At 39.5% G+C, this 21195-nt stretch overlaps 2 protein-coding genes across 9 annotated transcripts in view; both read right to left on the bottom strand.

The window, feature by feature from the left end:
* wu:fb13g09 (multidrug resistance-associated protein 5) overlaps window positions 1-14615 on the bottom strand; it is a 45962-nt gene extending 31347 nt beyond the window's left edge. Inside the window, exons 1-2 of the mRNA XM_036001442.1 lie at window positions 14514-14615; window positions 13285-13318 (exon numbers count right to left, since the gene is read on the bottom strand). The gene's annotated coding sequence lies outside the window, so the exon portion shown is untranslated. The remainder of the gene's footprint in view (window positions 1-13284; window positions 13319-14513) is intronic.
* A 5803-nt stretch (window positions 14616-20418) lies between these two features.
* Window positions 20419-21195, bottom strand: part of LOC116052427 (ecto-NOX disulfide-thiol exchanger 2) — a 178233-nt gene continuing 177456 nt past the window's right edge. For all 8 annotated transcript variants that reach the window (XM_036001426.1, XM_036001408.1, XM_031303137.2 and 5 more), the window contains one exon: window positions 20419-20774. In XM_036001426.1, coding sequence (XP_035857319.1) covers window positions 20643-20774 — 132 coding nt within the window. In that variant the 3' untranslated portion in view covers window positions 20419-20642. The remainder of the gene's footprint in view (window positions 20775-21195) is intronic.

The following is a 21195-nucleotide window of genomic DNA, read 5'->3' as shown; positions in this document are numbered from 1 at the left end:
TTTAACATTGAAGTCAATGAGAGCATGCTTCAAATCCTTAAAATATTTCAGCTCCTTCATACTTTCACCTACAGACGCCAAACAAACTTTAAAATGTTCACAAAATATTCAGCAATCCGGCTATGGCTTTTCAGTTTGATATCTTTTACAGTTTTTGTGAAAAAGCTGTTTAAGTTTAGTGATCATTTCAGGATTTTTCTGCGTTTCTAGTGAGTGTGTGTGGCGTCTGCTAGAGTGGATGATGTCATCGCCAGAGCACAGAACGTTAAAAAAAATATCTTTGTCCCCTCTCTATAAATTGCTCTCACGCCCACAATATCTACTTGTCATACACAATTTATACATCAAAACGTAGGTATTCTTGTCTAGTTTCAGTTTTGCGATATGCCTTATACTTTTGGCTCCGTGAGCTTCCAAATGACAAGAGTTCCACATCTCCCTCCATTCACGGCCATGTTAAATGTCCTCCACATTTCCCAGCGAAACGCAGAGCGAACCACTTTTTTAAATCGCTGATATGCCCACATTTTTAAGTTTATCAACATAAATTTTACACGGATACGTTCACAAAGGCCTTGTGGTGGTCACGATTACATCATTTCACCGATACCCCTTATCGTTTTAGCAGTCTGAGGCTTTATTTGAGAGCTTGCTCTGTGTCTTTGAATAGCTCCAGTGGGGCACAGGTGACAGTTTCAGCAGGTGGTCGTTAACCTGATTAAAGATCAAAGAGATCTCATCACAGACTTCAAAGGGTGTTTTCACTGGTCATTCGTTACCATGACAACACTTTCACAGACAGTTGAATTGAATACTACAGGCAGTAATATGAACATTAGTCTACATCTTTTGCGTTCCACTTCTGTCTGACTGTCTCTGTCTCTCTTTGTCTGTCTCTGTCTGTCTGTCTGTCTCTGTCTCTCTCTGTCTGTCTCTGTCTCTCTCTGTCTCTGTTTCTCCCTGTCTCTGTCTCTCTCTGTCTGTCTGTTTGTCTCTCTCTCTGTCTCTCTCTGTCTCTCTGTCTGTCTGTCTCTGTCTCTCTGTCTGTCTGTCTCTGTCTGTCTCTCTCTGTCTGTCTCTATCTCTCTCTGTCTGTCTATGTCTCTCTGTCTCTGTGTCTGTCTCTGTCTGTCTGTCTGTCTGTCTCTGTCTCTCTGTCTCTGTCTGTCTCTCTCTCTCTCTCTCTCTCTCTGTCTGTCTCTCTGTCTCTGTTTCTCCCTGTCTCTGTCTTTCTCTGTCTGTTTGTTTCTCTCTGTCTGTCTCTGTCTGTCTCTCTGTCTCTCTCTCTGTCTGTCTCTGTCTCTGTTTGTCTCTGTCTCTCTGTCTGTCTCTGTCTCTCTGTCTTTCTCTGTCTGTCTCTGTCTCTGTTTCTCCCTGTCTCTGTCTCTCTCTGTCTCTTTGTCTGTCTGTTTGTTTCTCTCTGTCTGTCTGTCTCTGTCTCTCTCTGTCTGTCCATGTCTCTCTGTTTGTTTCTCTCTGTCTCTCTCTGTCTGTCTGTCTCTGTCTGTCTCTCTCTGTCTGTCTCTATCTCTCTCTGTCTGTCTATGTCTCTCTGTCTCTGTGTCTGTCTCTGTCTGTCTGTCTGTCTGTCTCTGTCTCTCTGTCTCTGTCTGTCTCTCTCTCTCTCTCTCTCTCTCTGTCTGTCTCTCTGTCTCTGTTTCTCCCTGTCTCTGTCTTTCTCTGTCTGTTTGTTTCTCTCTGTCTGTCTCTGTCTCTCTCTCCGTCTCTCTCTCTGTCTGTCTCTGTCTCTGTTTGTCTCTGTCTCTCTGTCTGTCTCTGTCTCTCTGTCTTTCTCTGTCTGTCTCTGTCTCTCTCTGTCTGTCTCTGTCTCTCTCTGTCTCTTTGTCTGTCTGTTTGTTTCTCTCTGTCTGTCTCTGTCTCTCTCTGTCTGTCCATGTCTCTCTGTTTGTTTCTCTCTGTCTCTCTCTGTCTGTCTCTGTCTCTGTTTCTCCCTGTCTCTGTCTGTCTGTTTCTGTTTCTCCCTGTCTCTGTCTCTCTGTCTGTCTGTTTCTGTTTCTCCCTGTCTCTGTCTCTCTCTGTCTGTCCATGTCTCTCTGTTTGTTTCTCTCTGTCTCGGTCTGTCTGTCTCTGTCTGTTTGTCTGTTTCTGTTTCTTGTTTTTATTCCCTCTTCCGTATGTTTTTTGGCTCTCCGTAACTTCTGCATATGTTGAGCTATTAAAACCATTCAACTTTTAAAATGTTCAGCTATTTCAGCTAATAATGGGACTCCTTCAACTTTTTTTCTACTATTTATACTTTTTAAAATATTAAGCTTTTTAACACTTTTTTTTCTAACATTGAAATCAATAAGAGCATGCTTCAAATCCTTCAAATCTTCTTCAAAATGTTCAGCCCCTCTATACTTTCACCTACTGACGCCAAACAAACTTTAAAATGTTCATGAAAACTTCAGGTATTAGGCTATGGCTTTTCAGTTTGATATTTTTTACAGTTTTTGTGAAAAAGCTGTTTAAGTTTAGTGATCATTTCAGGATTTTTCTGCGTTTCTAGTGAGTGTGTGTGGCGTCTGCTAGAGTGGATGATGTCATACACTAGAGTGCAGCGCCTTAAAACATTATCTTTGTCCCTTCTCTATAAATTGCTCTCATGCCCACAATATCTACTTGTCGTAAACGTAGGTATTTTTGTCTAGTTTCAGACAATGTGCTCAGTTTTGCGATATGCCTTATACGTTTGGCTCGATGAGCTTCCAAATGACAAGAGTTCCACATCTCCCTCCATTCACGGCCATGTTAAACGTCCTCCACATTTCCCAGCGAAACGCAGAGCGAACCACTTTTTTTAAATCGCTGATATGCCCACATTTTTAAGTTTATCAACATAAATTTTACATGAATACGTTCACAAAGGTCATGTGTCTCTAACGGTGAAGTCGTTGTTTCGATAGCATGTACTGTTGTGGATTTATTAAGGCTTGTTTGAAGGGTTCTCTCACACTGTCTCTCACTCATTAGCATTAACAGGTGTGGTGCAGTTTAACAGCAAGTGACACGGTCTTTAACTGATCAAAGGATGTTTATAAAGACTCGTCACCATGACAACACTTTCACAGACAGCATCATCAGTCTTTCAGCCTTTTCAGACATTTCTGCATTTGTGAGTCATTATCAGTTAGAAAATATACTCAGACCTCACAATGTTCTACATCTTTTCCAATCCTTACAATGTCCCCTTTTTCAAAAAAATCTGTCTCTGAATAACTGTAGCGTGCCACAGGTGACATATTAACAGCAGGTGTGGTAATGACAGATCAAAGAAAGGCTTTATTAGAGCTGAAGGAACTCCAGTCAGCTATACCAATTTTAGCATAGTGGATATGTTGTATGGCTTTGGTGTGGGAGACACGGGTTCAAATCCCACTGTGGTACATCTGTCAATGTGTCCCTGACCAAGATGTTATTTCCCTTTTTCAACTATTCTCACTACTTCAACTTATTCTTACGGATTTAAGCTACTCAACCAGTTTAGCTTTAGCAATTCAGCTATTCACGTTTTATTTTGGCTCTCCGTAACTTCTGCATACGTTCAGCTATTAAAACCATTCACCTTTTAAAATGTTCAGCTCTTTCAGCTAATGATAGGACTTCTTGGGTTCAAATCTCACTCTGCTACATTAACCGATGTGTCCTTAAGCAAAACACTAAATCCCTATAGCAATTTGTTTTCTTTACTGTTTTTTTGCCTTTTCTTTTTTCTTTTATGACACATGCCCTTGGATTGGGAGACCCAGGTTCGAAGCCCACTTTGAGCCGTGTTACCTCTGACATATATAGCAATTGGAAGTTGCTTTGGATAAAAGTGTAAGCTAAATGAGATGTAACGTAATGTTGTGATAGTCTTTATAGCATGACACAGCACTTTTCCCCAGACATAAAAAACATTATATATTGTCTGTCTTTTCTCACACACAGAGGCACACACACACACACACACACACACACACACACGGACACAAACAGACACACTAAAAAAAACACACACACGCAAACACACACCAAAACACACATGCATGCACACACACACACACACATACATGCAGACACGCACACACACACACACCAACACACATATGCAGAAACACACACGCAAACACACACACACACACGCACACACACATGCAGACACACACACACACACACACACACACACACACACACGCAAACACACACACACACACATATATACACACACTGAGGTGCATCAATCAATGTGTCCGTGAGGTAAACACTTAACCCATACTTGCTCCAAAGGTGTGTTACCACTGACATATATATAGCAATTGAAAGTTGCATCCTTTTCTCTTTTTTCCTCTCCTTTTATCTTTCCTCTTTTTTTCCTCTCTCTCTCTCTTTCTGCTTCTTTGTTCTATGCAATGGATATGGCTGATAATAAGTCTTTTTAGTCAATTCATTGAAACTTCCACTTTTGACAGTATTACAGTTTAGCTTCCAGCTTTTCTAAAATGTATTTTAGCTCTTAACTCATGTGCAGTTCAACTTACAACTTACAAGTTTTTCAGCAGTTTAGATCAAACAATTTGTTCCATATTTCTGCATTTTCATCAATGTTTCTCACAGCATTTGTAAGTTTTCCATACTGATTCATAATTTCAGATAAAATATTATATAACATATACATTATTTTATACATTAGTGGTGTTATTCAACTTTTTAATGAAATTCATACTCATTCTACCGATTTCCACTTTTTCAACTATTCTCACTACTTCAACTTCTTCTTACTGATTTAAGCTATTCATCCAGTTTAGCTTTAGCAATTCAGCTATTCAGCATTCCCACGCATTTTCTGCAGGAAATGCATTTTCTAGTTCTGTTCTTTATAAACTTATTCCCTCTTCCGTATGTTTTTTGGCTCTCTGTAACTTCTGCATACTTTCAGCTATTAAAACCATTCAACTTTTAAAATGTTCAGCTCTTTCAGCTAATGATGGGACTTCTTCAACTATTTATACTTTTTTAAATATTAAGCTTTTTAACACTTTTTTGTAACATTGAAGTCAATGAGAGCATGCTTCAAATCCTTCAAATATCTTTTTTATTTTCATATGTACTGTATGCTTTATAACGTTATCTAAATGGTGCCAAACGTATTTTAACGCGCGAGTGCTACGTTTAAAGTCTATAGTTTGCGTTTGTGTTGTAGCTTTTGCGTTAGTGTTGTAGCTTTTGTGTTTGTGTTGTAGCGTTTGTATTTGTGTTGAAGCGTCTCGGCCATCGTAGGACAGAGGCATGGAGGAGTTAGACTGAAAAATAATCTGCCAAATAAATAGTAAACCCTCTACAGTGACTTGAGGTTGTCCTAATGTAAATGATAAAGACCTTAAGCTCAGCGTGCTATACAAATAACAGCTACACTGAGACCTCCTAATGGGCCAAAGTCAAGCAATGGCAATTTATAAGCCTCTGCCGTGCACAACACAACAGCATTGCACACAAAGCTAATCCAAAACAACAATATAGCTGTAACTTAGCAGTAGGCAAAAATGCATCCAGCTTAGTACACTGCACACAAGTAAAATAAGGCTTGTTTACACATTGAGTAATTCCCCATTATTGGAAAAAGAGTTGTGATATGGGCTTCTGTCAGCTGCAAACTGAGTCCCAGTCTGCAATAAATGATGTTCCTGACACAACTGCAAGGATGTTTTAGCTATTCACTGACTGTTATAAGAAACTCAATCTTTTGCTAAATGCTTGCATTGTGATTCATGAACAAGCCCAATTATCATAAATGTTATGCCCCAAGGGGTGGTACCACAAAAACAGTACAGAAATCCTGAAAAATACATATTAAGTGCAGCAGCAATGAACAAATGAACGAACACGGAGCATTCAGTTCAACATCCACATTTTGTCTGGGGTTTGGGTGAAAGTATCTCCCTGAGGCTCCCATGCCAAAACTTACCATCGGCTTAGATACACTAGTTCCCATTACAATTAATGTAAAAAATAAAATAACATTATCACCTATATTCTTTGGACAACAGTATGTCTCATAGATCTCTTAAAATATGCAGACACAACTATTTTATAGTCAGATGTATAGGAGTGGACATGTGATAAGGCCGTATAAAATGAATTTGTTCACAGTGAAGTATTTTCTTCAAATAATGCAGAGGATCCTTATGGTGCCTTTCTTACGGTGGCCGACAGGGGCAAATGCCCTGCAACTTAAGAAAACACACGCAAATAGACAAAACACAAGCAAATTAAGAAAACAACTTCATTAATTTGACAACACATGTGCAGCATTCAGCAAACTCGTTGCAAATACACACAACACAACCAAATAGATAAACGCACTGCAAATACACACAACACAACTAAATACATAAACGCGCTGCAAATACACACAACACAACCAAATAGATAATCGCACTGCAAATACACACAACACAACCAAATACATAAAAGCGCTGCAAATATGCTCTACCATTTTATTAGAGTCAGGTATGGCTGCAGCCTGGAGAACTCCATAGACTGTATATTCAATTCATATTATTATTATTATTAATAACATAATATATTAATAATATACAGTCTATGGTGCTGTCCCCGAGCTTCGGCTTTTCAAAATAAAAGCTTGCGTCTGGTCCGCTATGTCTTTGTACTTTGGTGTGTTGGATGTTTGTGAACTAAACAGTACGGCAATCATGCTAATAAATACAATAACTTTTTCAGCAGATGTCTTACTTACAACACGTTGGAGTTAGCAAAGCAGTTTTGTGTTTATGTGCGGGCGGGATTTATTCAGTTTGATAAATCAAATAAATTGGCTGGTTTACTAAACAGGGAGGGACTAGAAATCCTGTCTGTTTTTTGTATTTCAAGAACGAATTGCTCCACAATATGAATACAGATTGATCACTTATTTTGTTGGTAACCGTTGTTGTATAATCACAATATTACACTTGAGGAGGCCTACACTTCAGTAATGCGCCTTTCGGACCTTGAAATTAAACCCTCTCATGTAATATGGCTTAAACAAACGTCAACGTTAAACGCTGATGCAGTTTTAAATGTTTTATTACCACGAGTTTACAGTCGTCTCTGTTGATTGAGTATCACCTGTGACCTGAGCCGAGACACACCCACCAAACCAGAGAAAACATATCTCAAACTTAGACTTAATATTTACAGTCTCTCTCTCTCTCCCTCTCCCTCTCCCTCTCCCTCTCTCTCTCTCTCTCTCTCTCTCTCTCTCTCTCTCTCTCCCTCCCTCCCCGTGGGGTCGAAAATCAAGCTGTTCCACTTAGCTGCTCCCCTTAGAGGTCTGGAGAACTTCCGTTGTGTAATCTGGATGCAGCGTTTTTTTGTTGCATTTGTTTTCTGGGTTGGTGTGCTTTTCTTTTTGCATTGTTTCATATTTGCAGCATGTTTATCTATTTAGTTGTGTTGTGTGTATTTGCAGTGCGTTTATCTATTTGGTTGTGTTGTGTGTATTTGCAGCGCGTTTGCTGAATGCTGCGCATGTGTTGTCAAATTAATGAAGTTGTTTGTCTTTTTGCATCGCTTCTTTTTTTGGGGTTTGTGTGCTTTTCTTTTTGCATCGTTTTTTATTTGCAGCGCGTTTGTGTATATGGTTGTGTTGTGTGCATTTGCTGTGCGTTTGCTGAATGCTGCAAAAGAATGCTGAAAAAGTTGTTTTCTTAATTTGCTTGTGTTTTGTCTATTTGCGTGTGTTTTCTTAAGTTGCAGGGCGTTTGCCCCTGTCGGCCACCGTACTTTCTGGCCTCACTCCAGCTAACAGGAGCATGCTGCACCTCTATGCATTAAGGGAGACCTACTTCTAGTAGCAAAGTTACACAGACCTATTAAAACATATATACAATATATTAAAGTTTTATGAAATTATGATAAGAATACAAGAGTATATGAAATGATTATCTGATATTGCAAAACAAAAATCCACCCATCACTACCTATACAGAATATAACCTATACTGTGAAATTTTAGGATTTAATGTTTAAATATAGATTTAAGCCTGTGATCAGTCCTGTGCTACATATTACATCAAGACCAATATGTAGGTTCTGAATGTTTTAATGCTTGAAAATAGTATAAATCAGACAAACATTATATTCTGTCCACCATGTCTTTGTTTTATAGCAAATAATCATTGCAGAAAGTACATTTCATAAATATCCACTTGATTAGATTTTAAACAAAACACAAGAAACACAGACTGTTTGATTAAAACATAAGTGTCAAGAATTACAGGCCAAAATAGGAGTTTGTACTAATGGTAGCGCAACACAGATTGTTTAATTTACCCAAAGTGTGTACCTATAAAAGTGAAACAGGTCTTCAATCAACACTAGCCTGATGGTGGCACTAGAGGATTTTGTTGCAAGTGTGCTAAAAGTTACAGTGATGACTTGTTTATCTCTTGAGCCGTTTTGATCATAATTGGGCAAAACAATGCCGAGAAGCAGACTCACTTTATTCTTTCTCCCTCTTGAGTGCCAAATTACTTTCAATTGGATAACCAACATATGCCTTATATCTGGGATGATTGATTCCACTTTGTTGGAAAGCAAAGAAATGTTTTTAAACAAATAAAAATGATGGTCACGTTTATTTGCCAAAAGCAAAGTGCAGGCAAGTGTGAAAGTTACAGGTCAAAGTTTTGATTAATGGTGGTGCTAAAAGATGATCCCAGAATGGGAACCTGCATTTCTTGAAACAAAGAACTGACTAGGAAACACACGCAGGTGAACTACATTTACCCTAGCCTGGTCCTACCAGACTCTCGTGCATTTCATTTATACAGTCTGGCCTCTCTCTATTGACAAGTGTTAACTTCCTTGAAGGCGGGTACCCTGTTGAAGTTTAAAACTATTGGATCTGCCCAGAGCCACTCTGGATCTGCCATAACCAATCACTAACTTTTGGTCGTGACATATGTCATGCGCATGTGCAACAAGAGGGGAGACCGACAACAACTATCGGCTTATATTTAGCATTAGCATCGCTAGCGTTAGCCTTAGCCAACTCCTTCACCACTAACGGAGCGAGCTGGAAAATCAAACTTTTCCCGAACCTCGTGGGGAGGAGGGCCACAACATCATGGCCACCAACAAAAGTCAGCAAAGATCGTTTTTGCTCGGGCTTTAACTTCTGGATATTCGGCAGGGTTGCTGCCACAACGGACCGAATGGGTTCGCTCGCATCTTTATAGTGCACGTCCTCAACGTCATCGTTCTTAGCCACTCCCTCTGTTCGCTGATTGGACCGCCAAATATTTGACCGGAGAAAACCCAAGAATATACCGCAAACCCAGACAGAGTAGTGAAGGAAAATGAAAATTGAGCGGAAGTACGTAGGAGGGCGGAGCCAGGCTACATTTACCCATGTGTATGGCCTAAATTTAAATAATGAAAAAATAGCTGAAACTCTGATTCAAATCAATAGCTTGTAGTTTAGTGTAGATTTCCTGCTGTTTAACACCACTGTCATAGCTAATAACACTTCTTCTGGATGTGCAACATCCACTGTGAACAACATAATTAAATGTCACGTCAGTGTGTGCATGTTTGCAATTCAGGAGTACATCTAACTGTGTTTAATCATGTCCTTAAGCATTATATTAAGCTGAATGGTACATGTTGAATGCCATGCACACACATGCTGAGGTTGTGTCTCTACTTCAGCCCTAATGAAATAAGACAAAATATAATTCAAAGAAAACTCTTATCAATATGATAATGCATGCTGCTTGGTACAGGCTTTTGTTTTAAACAGGTTTACTCCATCATGAATTAATAGGACTTCAAGGTTTGATAAGAGCGACAAGGCTAATTAAGTTATATCCAGCCGTTCCTGCATAGTTGCTGTGTTGTCAGCAAATATAAAGAGAATTTCAACAGTTTTTAGACTCTGCCTCTACTTTTCTTGCGGTATCTGTACTCCCTATGACTTAATACAGTGATGCAATCTCGCTGGCGGCCTTCTCTGCACCGCTGACAGCCAGAAAAAAAAATGCAATACGTGAAATAGTGAAGAAAATCATCGAAAGGGTCTCACTATACTGAGCTGGGAAATATGCTGGACTTCTGCAATCAATGCTCTAAATCTGGACTTTGCTATCAACCTCCTGGGACATTTATGGTAACTGCCAAGCCACAGTTCAGCCTGGAGCACACAGTATGGTCACACAACTTCTTCTTTTCTATCAGTATTACATGAAATGTGGTAGCGATTACTGTTTAAAGTCGGCTATTAATATATAAAACAAATAATCACTTATGAGTGTCAACCCAAGAAAGATAAGAAAGTAAAAAGGCCTAAATTTGTTAGGTTAACAATAGATGTGACTAAGTTCAGAAGTGACTTTTCAGAGGAGGATTGGAGGGGAGTATATGTAGAGGAGGTGAATGTTGCATGATACATTTTTGAAATTATAAACATCACTGTGTGATAAGAATTGCCCTATAGTGTGCCAGGAAACAAGGGTTTGCAAAAAGCCTGTAAATCTTTATACAGAGATTTCATGAAATATAGAACTAAATCCACTGAAATGATATACAATGCATGATAAAATAAGCTGACAGTGATAACGAGACAAGAATGAAGATGAAGGAAACTAAAAAATAACATTAAGGCTACATGGGAAACTCTTAATAGTGTGATAAAGAATAACTCCCTGGCCACTATTTTTGTAAATGTTGGGCCTAATCTTGTGAAGTCTATTGAAGCACATGATGTATGTAAATGTGGGACTAGAGGAGGTACAATACTGCAGTCAAATTATCTTGAGACACATAAGTGAAAATGAGAAAAAAAAACAAGAACAGAACATCAGCTGATCGTGATGGGATTGATATACAGTAAAAAAGACTATTGACAGCATTATTTGCCAATGTAAAACTAGTCAGACCCAGTAAATCCCAACCGCTCATACTCACTCCCACCTATTACGGCACGTTGCGTCGAGGCAGTCAGTCCCTTCTGTGATGTACTGTAATTTGACGTGGTGTGGGAAAAAAGAGGTCTTTAAGGGCATTGCTGCATTTCTGCCCTTATAAAATCCTGCATTAACTTTTCAAATAATTAGCCTATTCCCATTAAATGTTAAGTATAAATTTAGTGAGAAATTCAACCTGCATTGGCAGACCATATGTGGTAGTTTATTTTATTTTATATTGTGTTGAGAAGGCAGGTAATATACGATTTGTTTCTTCTCCCTGCTCCTTTTAGATCATGGAATGATTTTTTTGTCTCTCTGATTCTGAGAGACAAAAAAAACTTTACATTTACCATTGATGTTGTAGATGGCTGGCTGGGAAAAGTTCACTGGAAATATCTCCACATGACACTACCTACATTTGACTAGTTATCCACAGGAGTAAGAAAAATTCTTAGCCAAACAGGGAAATATATGCAAGGTACATTGCCAATAACTGTTTGTATAGAGTATTTCAAACTGTTCTTTGCAAATTTCTTCTCCCTTGATAACACCTATGTTCCAGCAGATAAATGCAGAGCACAGCTTGTTTGTTTCTTCGTGGAGAGTTGTCAAATTCCATTAATATTCATAAATCAGTCAGTAGCCTTGCAAATTGTAATTACTTGGCATTTATTAGAATGCAGGTTTCTTTTTATTAACATAATGCAACTGAAGAGAGCAGTGCACATGTTGCAGGCTTTGGGTATGCAAGGAAATTGACAAAAAGCAGACTTCTCACATGGAGACACTTGCATTAATCATGCAGGAGGTCAAGTATCTGAATGTGTTACTTCACAATTGTAATAAATGTGATAGGGAGTACTGACTGAGGCACCTGGGTGAAAGTCTGAAGCAGGGTTGTACTGCATTAGTATGTGGCATCCATATGGACAACTTCGTTTGCTCATGCCCATTTGAGGGTTCTTTTTCCCCAAAATTAATTGTCTTGTTTATTGTGTTTGGTGATGCTGTGTGTATTACATTTTATCAATGGATCTTTAAAGGTTTACAATGACAGAAACAACACCGACACATGAACACACCTGAAAGGACATTGTACATGTTGTCACTGAATGATAAAGGTGCAGTAACATTGACTTATTATTAGGGTGCCAATTAACCATTGCATTGTTTTGTCTATAAAATGTCAGAGAAAAAAAAAAAGAAAAGACAATCAAATCGATTTTTTTGTCAGACCGACAGTCCGAAACCATTATTTTTTTTGTCACGGAAGACCATCAAATATTCTCATGTCTTCAGTGGTCCTCTATAAATAAAGGCTTAACATGCCCCAAAGATTACTCCTTCCAATGAGTTATTTAGACTTTCTGAAGTTTTCATGTTTTAGTCACACCTAATCTGAAAAACCTACTCCCTGAGCTGCCTGCCTCATAAAAGAATATGAGCACATGTACACATTTTGTTTCAGTGGTTTTTGTGTTTTTATACTTGCTTTTTGAGATGCTGCTGCTTCTTTGGAGGAACTACAAAACCCCTGACAATAACTTTGGGGAACAAGGGCTTACAAGTTGACAATCAATCAGGTTTAATAAGGGGTCAGTCATGCATTGAGCGAAAGCTCAAGGTCTGTCACTGTTGATTTTGCTAGAATGTATCCCTGGGATCTTGATCACACGGTGCAGCAACGAATCAAAAGACATTAAGACCGATGCACTTTCAAAGACACTGACACACTCAACTCTGTGGTTCATTCAGGGTAACTGCAGTTAGAAACCCTCCTCATATTAGCATTGGCAGTAACCACTGTTAAATGATAGTGTCAGTCAGGGCTGTTGCGCCGATCTGTTTTCTGTTTCCTCCTGTGTTTCCTCTCCCTTTTGTGTGTCTGTACTTGTTTGTCCATTTGTGGGCGGCACCTTGTTCTGGGCTTCTGGCTGAGTGACACACCTGAGGATCATTGCCAATCAACACTCAATTCAATTCAATTTTATTTATAGTATCAAATCATAACAAGAGTTATCTCGAGACACTTTACAGATAGAGTAGGTCTAGACCACACTCTATAATTTACAAAGCCCCAACAATTCACTCCTGTCTTTTCCAATCAACCATCCTGCATCAAGACTCCTGGTTTCCTGATGTTCCTCGCCAGATTATTCCTATCAAGTGGTAGAGAACCACTGCCAACTTTTGCACTTAAAATTTAAGTCTGTAAAATCTAGTTTATGCTTTTGTTTCAAGTAACAGCCTGTTTGTCTTTTTGTCACAGTACTCCAACTACTCCGTCTGAAACTGTGTGGACTGAACTTTACCTTGTAAATATACCACTTACCTTTATTCATCTGTCTGTGGTGATCTGTAACCGCCTGTGAGTCCAACAACAAAATGTAACCGTAAGGTTAGTAAGAAGGCGATTTATAGGCACATATAAAGTGCTACAGAAATGCCAACAAGGCCACAGAGAGTTTCAGATTGCATCACAAGAGATTTAAACCTAAACAATCATTTACATTGTTTTGTAAAGTTTCATTCATTTGTTTTTTCCCCCCACTAGGTGTGTGAAGAAATAAAAAACAGACTAACAGCCTTAAGGTTGTAGTTGAACAGGATTTGCCAGGTCCAAGTGGTTTAATTTATGAGAACACTGTTGCTAGGTGATGAACAACAATAAGAAATGGGCTTCCTATTGTCTGATTTTCAAATATAGTTAATAATTTAGTGTTTTCTTTTCTGCATTTCAGTGTGCTAGGTAGGAACAAGGACAAGATAAGGCTGTGCTTAATTTTTTAGCAGGCATAATGTTTAAAATGTTTACCATCATAGTGTAGCTTTAGCATGCTCAAATTTGCTAATTACACCTAATAATATGAGGCTGTATGGGAATGTCATTTGTTTTGCAGGTATTTGGTCATAAACCAAAGCAGTATGAGTGCTAAATTATAAGTCAGGCGATCACCAACATTATTGCAATTCACCTTGTCAATTTATTAGTAATAGTGTTTGATTTCAATTAAAACCTTTTAGTTTTAGTTTTGGGGGTATTATTTAAATTGTGTTCCATATTTAGGCTATTCTCATTATATGCCCAAGGTCATCCTCGTTGACAGTGTTAAAAGAAAAGAAAAAAAGCTTTTAAGAAGTCTCAAGAACAGGTAAAAATAAAACACCATGGTATGGATTACATTTTGTAGGCTACTAACGCTACCTTGTAATCTGCAAGTTCCTTTATCATTTCAAGTGTTAATTATAAAAATGTCATTCATCTAGCTAGCTAGCTATGCCCAGACGTGTCCCTCTGAACCAACGATGCGAACCTTCTGGTGGATAAAAGGTTAACGTTACTCTTCTGTCAACCATAAATGTAGCCTATGTACCACATGTTGTGCCAATTTAATAAATAAATATATAATCTGAAAAGGTAACTTCTATGGCCTCGACATTTTTGAAAACATTAGTATAACGTTACAGTGACAGCACAACCATTCAGAAAACCTCGACATTGTGAATACTAACGTTATCAGCGGTTATTTCTAACGTTTTAGCAAACAATTGCCGACTTACACGTCCAGCAGACCTTCAATGGAGCGGGCCAGGCTGCTTTCTTTGGAGTTAACAACGACTTAACGGCGACATCAACAAGACGACCCCTTTTTAAATGAGGTAGCCCAGGTCACCATGGCAACTCAACTCAATACTGCACTACTAACGTGATGGGCAGCTTCAGTTCAGATAACTTAATACTAAAACTAGACTAATTGTGCTGATAATATCCTGCCATGGGCAAAACAGTTTGCTGTAAAGTGAGTAGTTATAAAGAGCATTATGTTTTGTAGCCTAGCCTATGTCATGTAGCTAGCTAAATGGTGTAGCTAAACTCAAGTGTTCTTAATTCTTAGGTAGCCTACTTTTGTTTTAATTGTATGCTACTTTATACTTATACTACATTACAGTACAAATTACTTTTTACTCTGCTACATTTATTTGACAGGTGTAGTTACTTTGCAGATGAACATTTTAAAAACCTAAACACAATTATTGAAATATGGTGCAAGCAGAAACTCGTGGTAAAACATTGATAGCATTGACATGTTAAGTATATTAGAAAATAATGACTGTAATGAAAATACAGCTAAAAATGACATGACATTTTGACTTGTAACAAAGTATTTCCACATTTACTTAAGTAAAAAACGTCTTCGGTCTTCCACCACTGAACGAAACACAATAATATGGTCATAATGCAGTTAGGTTGTGTGAAATTAAGCTTAATCAGAGTTCAATTAGGCCGACTTTCCATATTTATGCATATGAATGATCCCAATGCTGCCAACTCAATCAGCGCATTGTCACTGTTCACGTCAACCTATCTGATTCCAATATGTCCTCTGTTAACCAATCATCTTGTTGCTGTCAACTAAACTGTTCATGTCTGGGCTGCTTTCAGCTGTCACTTCAGTGCTGCATTAATGATGATGCTCCCTCGCCTGCCCTCCCTTCCATCTCCAGCGTTCATCAGATCCAGCCCCTCCTTGTGATAGACGACCTGCCGATAACTTGGTTTCCAATTTGGAAACCAAGTTATCGGCAGGTCGTCTATTTCTATTCTGGATTAATGTAAATAATCATTTAGACTCCACCTACCTCTTTAGACAAATAGCTTGTGTATGACATCATACCAACGATAACTTTTCTCTCTCTGTAATGATAGGACTGATCTTTGGTGTAATAACAAGCAAATTATTGTTAAAATTACAAAGGATTTTGATGAGGTATAACAAGTTAAGGTACAAGTTAAGTAACCAAATTCACTAATCTTATCTCAATTAACTCAATAACTGTGAAGCACAAATTACAAAAGCACAATGTGAAACCAGAATTTCACAGATAATATCATAATTATAATATATCCTTTTTTATCTCTAGCTGCGTTAGGCCATTGTGGACAATGCTCACAAGTCAATCATCATAACTGATTTATAATAGCAATGTTTTAATTGATTCTCTGAGTCAGGCTTAGGCACACAGTGCTCATGTACACTACTAACCATAGATATAAAACATGACATAACTTGTTTTATATCTATGCTACTAACCTCCTAATGTGGCAGGCATCCCTCCAGGCATTCAGGTGTTTGCAGTTCAACAAATCCTACAATCACTCTAAAACACCACACGAGGAGGCAAAGAGTGCCCAACACAATAAATACTTAAAATCAGTGTCTAAGGACAGAACTTACATTCCAGAGAACATGTCAAAGAACTGATGTCGACCCAACCACTTCTCATGCCTAAAAATAAACTTTTCAAATAAGTTTCCACTGTGCAGATAATTGCTGTCGGTGCAAAGCAATTCTTCTTTGGTAAAGGTCACTCGATTCATAACAGCATGAAGAGTGGCCATCGCTCATTAGGAGAGAGTTTCACTATCCTATCTAACCTGGCATGAGCCACACTGTGCTGGCATTTCAGATCAAACACAGTGATCAGGCTCACTGGTTTCACCAACTAATGGGCCAGAAATACCACTGCTGGACCTAACGGCAGGGCGATCTTTGACCAAGACATTTTCTTAGTGTGAACAGAATTGAACGTCAAAGATTTTTTATTAGAATCCCATGAATATATTTCCCAAAGTACAGAGAGATATTTCCACTCTGTTACCCCTCTTTACCCTTTCTCTCCCCAGTAGGGTCTGAGTATTTAATGTGGCAGAGCCTCCTTAGTGGGTGCAAATTCCTAATGGGCATGCACTGCTGTGCTTTCCTACTTTGTATGAAGATCTATGTACAGTATTGGAGGGAGAAGGAATGAGAGAGACAGAGACATTGAATTAAACAGTGAGATGCACTGTATGTTATACTCCACTGAAATCCACAGCTTAATATCCTGAGCCCAGACACCCTAGAGAGCAGTGTAAAGCAATTATTCAAACACTTGCCATTCATTCAGGCAAAAAGTGCATGCAATTATTGAAGCATACCAAAATGCAGTCAACAAAAAACATTGTATAAAACATGATTTGCTACTTGCCAAACTAATAATCCTCAAAGAAATAGAAATGTCTTTAGTTCTAGTTCTATCATTCCATAGTTTTTGGTTCCTAAGATGCCATTCCAAGTGCCTGCAGGCAAATTCTTCTGGAGCTGTAGTGCATCTCGGTGCTGCAGCACTGGCACCCTGGAAATAGAGTAGATTTTAGGAGCTTTATGCATACATAAATAATGAGTACCATGGAGCTTTTATTGAGATAGAAACCCGCATGAACACGTCCCCCAGCGCTGTGGCCATAAACCCGCTGTCAATGCAAATTCCCCCTGGTGCTGGCCCACTGGCTGACAAAATGTAGTGTGAGGTGTAGCTGCTGTTGTGTTCAATAGGAGGAGCTGTTGACTCACCACACCATGTCAATAGGTTTTTTGAGCTTAATCTAGTTAAGAGCCAGATATGTAGTGATTTATCCAAAACAAATCTGCCAAAACAGCAGTGCACTGCTCTGTGAGATGCCCATTTGTCGGAGTGTCCAAACTCTTCAACTGCAAACCTGTTGGTCCATGACCAATGAGGACAAGCTTAGAAGTGATGCCCCTCTTTGTTCTTCTAATCCACTTTCTGTTGTGATTGTTTATCTTATTATGGACCACATGCGCTGCATACATAGCCAGCATTCCCTCACCTGCTCGCTCAAGGGAGGCCATAATCATAATTAAGTAGATGGGGATGCCTTTGAGGAAGCAACATGAGAGGAAAAGGTAATTAAGGGTATCTCGAGCATCATGATATCACCCCAAAGAACTTAGTTATCTCCTCACGTCGAATTATACCTTTCTAATGCTACCGCGTCATCACTGCTGGTGGGAAGGTAAATCACACACTTGGATGGCTTATTCTTGAATATACCTTGAGTTAAATTAACGAGGAGGCTCCTCACTCTCGCCAGCGATGAGAAGACAACAGTGAATGGAGAGCGGCATTCACCAGGGACTGCTGCTGGATTTAATTAGTCTGTTTACCTCCTTGTGTGATGCCTGAGAACCTGTTGCACAATCACAATGTATGTGCCTGCACAATTACTCACACACAGCTGTTAAAGAGTTAAATTGGGAGTGCCTGCAGTCAATCGGTGCGTAGGAATGGCAACTCAGTTGGGAGGAAACGCTAGACAGAAAGCAGCTTCTGAAAGAAAAGAATGCACCATATTATTGTTTTTTTTTTATGTCAAGCAGAGCAAGAGAGAAACCTAATGAGTGAGAGAGGAGAGGCTGGTGTGAGCGGTGTGCTAGAGTTTGTCACCAGGGATGTTCTGCTGAGATCTGAGAGAAGTCTTACAGTGTGGAGAGGAAGTGTAGTGATGCACAACTCTGGACAGGCAGCATCTCTAATGATCCCAAGTGTGCCATCAAGCAGGCAGAAGCTGAGAAGTATGGAAAGTCTTTCTGTAACATCATCATCATAACTACAAAATGTCTCATAAAAAGAGAGCCTGGTCTTTGCTTCTACAGATTGCTATTACTACTGTACAAATGCACCAGCATTCACACTCTTTCCTAATCACGCTTGACAGAAGCCTACAGACAAAGTGGGTTGGAGGTTACAATGACTCCACTTCCCACGACAGATTTACTTTTAACCCATGAAACCTTCTCCCTATTCAAACCAAAGCTGTTAATAATGGATACATGCATATGAAAGGAAAAGCCTTGTAGGAGCTTGTGGGCAAAACATACTCATTCCACAATATTAATTCAGGTACAAGGACTAGTACGCTGACAAGTGCATGAATGCTAATTTTTCAAATGCAACGCCCGTGGGAGATGACGCGGGCTGACGAGAGCAAATCATGTGTAATAATAAACCTTTGTTTCTCAGAGCGACAAGGGAAGAGAGCACACCGCCAAATAGCCCAGTGGAGGCGCATTAAGAATGCTTGACTGGGCTTTTGGGAGGAACCTCCAGTCCTGGTGGCAAGAGCTCTCTATCTGGCAAAGATGGAAACGAAAACTCCCCTCTGAAGAGTGTTGTATAACAACTTAATATATGGATCCAGGCAAGTAGCACACATTTTGTGTACGCACAATGGTAGCAACAACGGCCAACTGCCTCCCCAATTAAACATCGTTAACATGATCCCCTAGGTGTGTTTCCCAGTAAAGTGTGATGCTGCTGTGTTATGCCTTTAGCATGGCTGAGAGCCAAGTGCTTTTGAAAGACACAAATGCCCTTATGTAAGATTCTTAAACCAGCCTCGAGTGCAGCTACTCGAAGAACAAAAACAGGTAGACATCAGAAAAAATAATGTCCTTCAAGCAAAAATGGGCACAAACTTGAGATGTAGACCACTTGTCTTTGTGCAGGTGCATTTGTGTGTGTCTGTTACGCTTATTGAACACATAATGTAGCCGCAGAATGTATCTTTTAACTGGCTACACCTGCTCGTACACACACGGCGTAGGATTGTGTGAGTCACAGGCGAGACGGACAGATTTTGCTCTGGGATTGTTGTTTCTTCAGATTTTTGGAGCTGGCATAGCGCTGTGAAAACGTCAATTTACTGTCAGCTGTTATCTGAGGACGCAGGTGAGGGAAACAAGAAATAAAAACAGAAACTCTCAAAATGAAACTGCCAATATGCTCATTGACAGTCATTAAGTAATTTCCTATATATTGGTAGTTTAATTTAAAAGAAATACAGACACTTTATGATCCAAAATATTAATAGAAGACTTAAGACGTATTTTTACGCTTTGTACAGCGGATCTCCACGGAGCATACGCACCACTACGCGCTGCTCTTGTGTCCGGTGTAGCCAGTTTAATAGATTATAGTCGGAAGAGTAGTTTTGGAACGTCCGCTCCGCATACATTACGCGTGCAATGTAGCCAGCCCGTTAGGACGGATAGTGAAGGTTGGCAGGCTTAAAGATGTTTGTGCACTAGAATCTCACCCACACACTTATTTTACAACCAGCCTCTCCAAGCATCAGATATACATATATAAAATGTTAACTCAGACATTTTGATATACTCAAATATTTTTTTATAATCAAAAATATCATCCAAGCATTTACAGTGTATTACAACAAATGATTCTATGCAACTGTTAACAGCCTTCACATAAAATGAAGAAATATATCCATTTTTCATCTATTTTACAAACCATGAACAGCAAAAAGAAAAGAGAGAGGGAGGCCAAAGGGTTCGGAGGTTTGAAGTGTTCAACTAGACCCTGATAAGCCTCTTTGGTAAGCCCTGTAGTCCTGGCTCACACTGACACCATACAGAGCCATCTGCAGGCTCAGAAAGCACAATGCCCTACCCCGGTGGGCAATAACTACATAATAATCCAGTGACATTAGGAATCGGCGGTCTGTGACTCCTGGAGAGTCGTTATGTCTAAAATTATTTAGCAGACACAGAGTTGAAGCTCATGAAGACTTTTCCACCGTGGTTTGGTGTCAACATTCTTGTAACCGCGTTTTTTACCTCTCTGCCACGTACAGAGTCCCTGAAATGCTCATGTAACATTTCCTCCTGATCGGAGATCTGTGCTCAGTCTTCTGTGTCCTTGTACAGTACAGTCTACCGTCTTTGATATTTGTGGGCTTTATACGGTGTCTTTTGCATCTCTACAGTGTCCCTGTGTTGTCGCTGCCTGTCGTCTCTTCCATGTCCCAGAAGTGTCACCAGCAGAATCTTACGTGCTCTTGATGCCCTGAAAGCCACAGAAGTTCCAGCGTTTCTCCAAACTGGCTCCGACACCAGTCAGCTCCTGTCTGAAGGTGCAGGGCAGCCGAGAAAGAAGAGCCTCCACCTCACTGGTGTTGATCTGCAGAAACACACACACACACACACACACACACACACACACACACACACACACACACACACACACACACACACACACACACACACAATGGTTACAACGAAGTCCATATGCATTAACAGAGACTGCACATAGTCATACACCAAAAGTCATTCTAGATACATCTCCAAGTAACCATTGTATTTGGGAGTGCCAATAAAACCTTTGAAAAATACAGACACGGCTCTGGTCCACAGTATGTCAGCAGTGACTTGCTGCTGATGCCCTTGCCAAGTCAACCAATGAGATAACTTTGGACATACATTCACATTTTTTTCTTTTACACAGTCCACACCTCCTCTCTACTCACAATGGCATTCAGAGAATCATAGTGCATGTAAATTTATAGCATGTGTGTGTGACGGCATAGCAGTCAGCATCAGTC

Source organism: Sander lucioperca, chromosome 1 (assembly GCF_008315115.2).
Source record: "Sander lucioperca isolate FBNREF2018 chromosome 1, SLUC_FBN_1.2, whole genome shotgun sequence".
NCBI lineage: Eukaryota > Metazoa > Chordata > Actinopteri > Perciformes > Percidae > Sander > Sander lucioperca.
The sequence above is the reverse complement of the archived record's forward strand: the minus strand, read 5'-3'. Positions and strand labels throughout refer to the sequence as shown.